This window comes from Dipodomys ordii, unplaced genomic scaffold (assembly GCF_000151885.1).
Source record: "Dipodomys ordii isolate 6190 unplaced genomic scaffold, Dord_2.0 Scaffold123, whole genome shotgun sequence".
Classification (NCBI taxonomy): domain Eukaryota; kingdom Metazoa; phylum Chordata; class Mammalia; order Rodentia; family Heteromyidae; genus Dipodomys; species Dipodomys ordii.
In genome coordinates, this window is record NW_012267339.1 from 5242289 (window position 1) to 5248600 (window position 6312).

The 6312-nt window shown below is 39.5% G+C and overlaps 1 protein-coding gene across 3 annotated transcripts in view; it reads left to right on the forward strand.

Annotated features, from left to right (window-relative positions):
• The window catches only part of Rxfp1 (relaxin/insulin-like family peptide receptor 1), a 130005-nt gene that overhangs the window by 89627 nt on the left and 34066 nt on the right, over positions 1-6312 (forward strand). For all 3 annotated transcript variants that reach the window (XM_013029821.1, XM_013029822.1, XM_013029820.1), the window contains one exon: positions 1815-1886. In XM_013029821.1, coding sequence (XP_012885275.1) covers positions 1815-1886 — 72 coding nt within the window. The remainder of the gene's footprint in view (positions 1-1814; positions 1887-6312) is intronic.

Here is a 6312-nt window from a genome sequence, read left to right on the forward strand (position 1 = left end):
CTGAAACTGCTGGCATCTAGTCCTGTCTGATCACTGAGTGCTTTACTACGCGTTAACATTTTATTGCTAGGAAATTCAGATTGAGCTGGTGTCAACAGCTCATGTCTTTATCCTAGCTGCTCAGGAGGCTGAGACCTGGAGGATTAAGGTTCAAAGCCAGCCCAGACAGAAAATCTGAGGCTCTATCTCCAACATAATCAGCAAAAATTGGACTGGAAGCATAATTCAAGTGGTAGAGCATCAGCTATGAGCAAGAAAGCTGAGCAAGAGTGTAAGGCCTGATTTCCAGCCCTGGTATTGGCAGAAAGAAGGAGAGAAAGAAAGAAAGAGAAAAAGAGAGAGGGAGGAAGGAAGGAAGGAAGGAAGGAAGGAAGGAAGGAAGGGGAAAGAAAAAAGAAAGAGAGAGAAAGAGAGAAAGAAAGAAAGAAAGAAAGAAAAAGAAAGAAAGGAAGGAAGGAAGAAAGGAAGGAGAAAGAAAAGAGAGAGAAAGAAAAGGGAAGTTTAAGAGGGAATTTTAGCTATGGGAGGAGGGGGTGAACCATTGAGATATTTATAACATCATTCATAAGTCATACAAAATTACCAATACAGGCAGATAGCATGGATAGCTTAAGGAAAACATAAGAGAAGTATATGTCTATACTATTATATAGCAAATGGCATCTCAGGTTTTATATGGCCCTCAGGCTTTCCCTACCCAACCCCCTTTGGCTATTCTAACTGTAATAGCAAAATAAAATGACATGACATCCAGTTTCATTAAATTATTCCATTATGTCTGCCTTTTTATGTTAAATCTCTTTATGTTAAATAGACACATCATAAAATTTACCATCTCACCCTTTTTGTTTCTTTTCACCTTTTTTAGCAATTCTTTTTTTCCTTTTTTTAAAGCAATTCATTGCAGTTGTATGCACACAAACACATACACACACACACACACAAACACACACACACACACACACACACACAGTCCTGGAGGTTAAATTCAGGGCTTGGATGTTGCCCATAAGCTTGTTTTGTTTAAGGCTAGTACTCTACCATTTGAGCTTCAGCTCCACTTCCAGCTTTTTGTTGATTTATTGGAGATAAGAGTCTCATGAACAAGTTTCTGGCCCGGCTGGCTTTAAACTGTAACCCTCAATATCCTGAATAGCTAGGATTATGGTGTGAGATACTAGTACCTGGCTTTGCAACACTTTTTTTAAGAAAGGAAAAGGGAAAGAAGGTAAAGGAGAAAAGGTGTAAATTAGATGGGTGCAAGTATAAGCCAGGGCAGGGAGGACAATGTGATGCAATTACAGGAGAGGGAGGCTATTCAATTTTTTTAATCCAATTTCCAACCTGGTGACTTGGGTCTAAAGTATAGATTACGTGAGAATTGAAGTCTGCATAATATGTCTTCACTAAGCTCCACAGAAGTATTAAATATGGAGTGTGGTTTACAAAGTCAGCCCTATGTCCTTTTCCCAGTCCCCTCAATAGCAAAATTGGCTACAGCCAAGTCTGAGTGATGGAAGCCAGTCCCACTCTGTAAAGGTTAGACCTTTCTGCTCCATGACTTTGGGATCAGCAGCCCAATCTCCCCAGTTGATGATGTAATTACAGTGGTTCTTGCAGGAGTGAGGGTGTTCGTCTCTTAAATATTTCAGCTTGAAACAGTTGAAGAAGCTTCAAGAGAACCATCTTAGGCCTTTGAGGCATCTAGAAATTTCATATTGTGCCACCATCATAACCATCATCCTCAGAACCTACTTCCTTTTTCAAAACTGAAACTGTTTCATTGTTTTCTTTTGAAATAATCCTGGTTCTAGGTGCCTGCAAAACAATAAGATTAGATCTGTGTCTGTATACGCTTTCCGAGGACTGCTTCGCCTCACTAAACTGTAAGTACCATAAATACCATATGTGCTCAGTGCCTTGCCAAGCTGTGACCTATGACTGCAGGCCACTCAGGACAGGGCACACAGATGTGCAAACCAAGTTGCACTGTGTCTGACAGGCGGGCCTGAGAATCAGACAGGACTTAGACTCAGCTCTGATTTTATCTCCGGAGAGGTAGGTGACTATGAAGAGTTTATTTTCTTTATAAGCACCAGTTCACTATAGTGTGCAAGGCAATTTGTATACCTATCTTGAGGTTGTAGGGAACAAATGAGAAAATACTGAGTAGTAGTAGGTGAATGAACCTGACACATTAGTGATGGTGACAGGAGTGACCACTAAATGAACTTGGTCAAAGTGACAAAGCCTCATGGTATGTTGATGTCGGAGAGGGAGATAGTCTTGCAAGCTGCTGGTGGCTCACACCTATAATTTTAGCTACTCAGGAGGCTGAGATCTGAAGATTGAGGTGCAAATCCAGCTCAGGAGAGAAAGTCTGTGAGACATATGCCTCCAATTAACCAGCAAAAAGCCAGAAATAAAGCTGTGGCTTAGGTGGTAGACTGCTGGTCTTGAATATAAAAGCTCAGGAACAGTACATGGGTCTTGAGTTCAAGCCCTAGGACTGGCAGAAGAAGAAGAAGAAATAACATAATCTTGTATGGTGGTACATACCTGTAATCCTAGAGCTTAGAAGGCTAAGACAGGAAAAACAAGAGTTAAAAAGTAGCCTGGGCTACATAGGGAGGATCTTACCTAAAATGAAAGGAGAAGAAGGGGAAGGAGGAAGAGAAGGGAAAGGGAAAAGAGAAGGAAGGGGAAGGTGGAGAAGAAAGGGAAGGAGGCAGGAGAGAGGGAAGGAAGAATAAAAGAGAGATAAACCCTGATACCCCTCAGTAGATGAATGGATCAAGAAAATGTGATAGATAGATATATGTATATTTATATATATATATATATACACACACACAGAGAGAGAGAGAGAGAGGGGGGGGAGAGAGAGAGAGAGAAAGAGAGAATGATACTGTTAGGAAATAGAAAGACTTGGAAAAAATCATATTAAGTGAAATAAGCCAGAGCCAAAGAAACGTAGGTCCCATGGTTTCCCTTATTTGCAAAATTAATATATGTCTAGGATAATCTTAGAAGATGAGAAGAATAGCTCAATAGCTATGTACATATGACCATATAAGATGATGCTAAGTGAAATGAACTCCAAGACATGGACACAGATATTTTTCTTTGTTGTTGTTGTTTTTAATATTATGTGATTTTTTTCTTTGTTTTGTATGTTCTTCCCCCTATGGTATATCCCCTGTTGTCACTGTATTTGATTTAAGTGCCCTAGCATTGTATATATGTTTGTTTGAATTAGAGAAGAGAAGGGGAACAACAGAATGGTGAGACAAAGGACAAGGGAGGAACCAATGCAACAATGACATACACAAGACAATTTGTTGTAAATGATCTGTACAACTTGGGGGGGGTAGGGAAAGTAGGAGAAAAATGAGGGAAGGGTAACAAGTTTGACAAGACATGTACTTATTACCTTGCTTATGTAACTGTAACCTATCTATACATCACCTTGACAATAAAAAAAATTAAGTTCAAAAAAGAGAGAGAAAAGGGAGTGAGAAATGAAAGAAAAGGAAGGAAGGAAAGAAGGAAGGAAGGAAGGAAGGGAGGAAGGAATCTTAAGACTTCCCCAGTTATTTTTGGTTTTGTTTTCCTTTGGTGCAGAGAATGAACTCAAGGTCTCACAGATGCTAAGCAGTACTGAGCACACCCCAATCCCTCAGTTATTATTTTCTCTTTAATCCTGCTTTTACACATAACCTAAAAGTGACCGTTCTAGCCAGTTTGAAGGATATAGTCCATTGGCACAATACTGTGTGACCATCTCCCTCAGAATTTTTCCATCTTCACCCATAAAAAGGCCAGATATTTTAAACAATATCTATCCTCCCTGAAGTCCAATAACCACTAGTTGGCTTTCTGCTTCTAATGAACCACTCTAGGAACCTCATGAGAATGAAATAATGCAGCATTTGCCCTTCTATGTCTGCTTATTTCACTTAGCAGAATATCTTCAATAATATCTTCATTCACATTGTAGCATGTGTCAGAATTCCCTCCTTTTAAGGCAGAACAATATACATGCATTTCGTTTCTTATTCATTGATCTGTCTATGACTATTGAGAATAATGCTTCTATGAGCATGAGAGAAAAAATATATCTGCCCAAGTCCCTTCTGCTTCCAATTCCTTAGTAAAATCCAGGTATTTAACATTGGGCCATGTGGTAATTCTACATGTGATTTGTGTGTGTATGTGTGTGTGTGTGTGTGTATGTGTGTGTGTAAGTACAGGGGCGTACTACCACTTGAGACAAACTCTACTTCCAGTTCTTTGTTAACTGGAGATAAAAGTCTCATGGATTTTCCTACCTGGACTAGTTGTTATCCACAATCCTCAGATCTCACCCTCCTGAGTAGCTAGAGTTACTGGTATGAGTCATCAGTGCCCAGATTAGATTTTTTTTTGAGGATTGTCATACTGTTTTCCATACCAGCTCCCCATTTTCATTTCCAGACAATGAAAAACAGGTCCAATTTTACTACATCCCGACGAATATTTGTTATTTTCTGGTTTGGGTTTCATTTGTTTTTATTTTTATTTTTATTTTTTTGTCGGTCATAGGGCTTCAACTCGGCCTGGACACTATCCCTGAGCTCTTCAGCTCAAGGCAAGCACTCTACCACTCGAGCCACAGCACCACTTCCTGTTTTCTGGTGGTTAATTGGAGATAAGAGTTTCACAGACTTTCCTGCCTAGGCTGGCTTTGAACCATGATCCCCAGATCTCAGCCCTGAGTAGCTAGGATTACAGATGTGAGCCACAAGTGCCTGGCTCATTTGTTTTTATAATAACTCCATTAATAGGTGCAAAATGTTATTTTATTTTGTTTAAATGTAAGGTTTTTTGCAATAGACTTTTAGTGATTCATCCACTTCATTTCCAGATAGCCCTCAGAAGTAAATATTATCAAAAGTCAGAGAAATGAATAACTTTATTTCCACTTCTATTTATTTTTATTCTAGCCCACTCTCTATCCTAGCCTAATGAACTCCTTTCCATCAGATTTCCAGTTTATAATACCAGTTTAGCATTGAGTCAATTGCTAAAATGTCCACAAGGAGAGTAGAAGCTTAACAGTGGCCACTTCAGCCTTTCCCTCTTTCTCCTACCCCATCCCTGCTCTTCTGTTTCTTAACAAAACCAAAGTCATTGGCAGACTCATTCTCATTAGGCTCCTGCCTGCTCCATAGATCCACTCAAAATCTACTGAAAAGTATCAGCTTGAGTGGATGGTCATTGGTGTGAAGGAAGCTCTTGAAAAGCAGTGCTGAAGTGCAGAGCAGATTAAAAAGGGTCCTCAATGGAACATTTTATGGGTGTTAAAGTTGCCACATATCTCTAGTTTTTGCATAGATAGCTATTAAATGTTTGTTCTCCCTTCATCCATAATTGTTCATTAACTGTTAAGAGTGTGCAGGTCTTCAAATAGAACTATGAGGCATAGGAAGATGAATGACACTTTAAGGAGCTGCAGAGTACAGGGCTACAGTGGGAAAAGGTAAGTCTTCCCTGGCTAGAGGCTATCATCTAAGCTGAAAAAAACAATGCCAATATACACAAGAATTAGACAACCATGAGGAAAGTGCTGCTATTCGAAATCTGTGTTGCTCAATCAAACTGTGAGAAGGAATTAAATGGCCAAGTATAATGGCTCACAATTGTAATCCCAGCCACTCAGTAGGTAAAGGTAATGAAGATCACAGTTTGAGGTGAGCCCAGGCAAAAAAAAAAAAAAAAAAGCCTAAGACCCATCTAAAAAATAACCAAAGCAATTGCCATCAAGATGCAAAGAGGAGAGGGATAGATGAAAGAAGGGAGAAGCAGGTATAGGGAGAATGCTTTCAAGAATTTATTGTATATACATAAAATTAAGAAAAGTAAGGGAGGGGGTAGATCAAAGGAGAGTGAGAATGTTGAAGGAGGTGACACTGATCACACAGGACTAGACAGGAGCACACAAGGAGCAAGAGTGAAGGAATTGCCTTTTACATGGAGAGATGGTGATTGGTTTATGAGAGACACCTGAGGTGTTCAGGGGAGGTATTAAAGCTATTTCTTGCTACATCCTGTAAATACCTGGACTCCAGGTCTGTATAGGAGAAAAGGAAGCATTTGAACCAGATAATGTCCAAGAAAATGTCAAACTTAACAAAAGAGGGCAGATTCCCAGTAGAAATTTTACAGGCTATCAATAATAAGCTATATAAGAGTGGAAGAAAAGAGGGGTTGGTCATTTGTTAGGAAATGGAAAGGCTTGGAAAAAATTATATTAAGTGAAGTAAGCCAAGC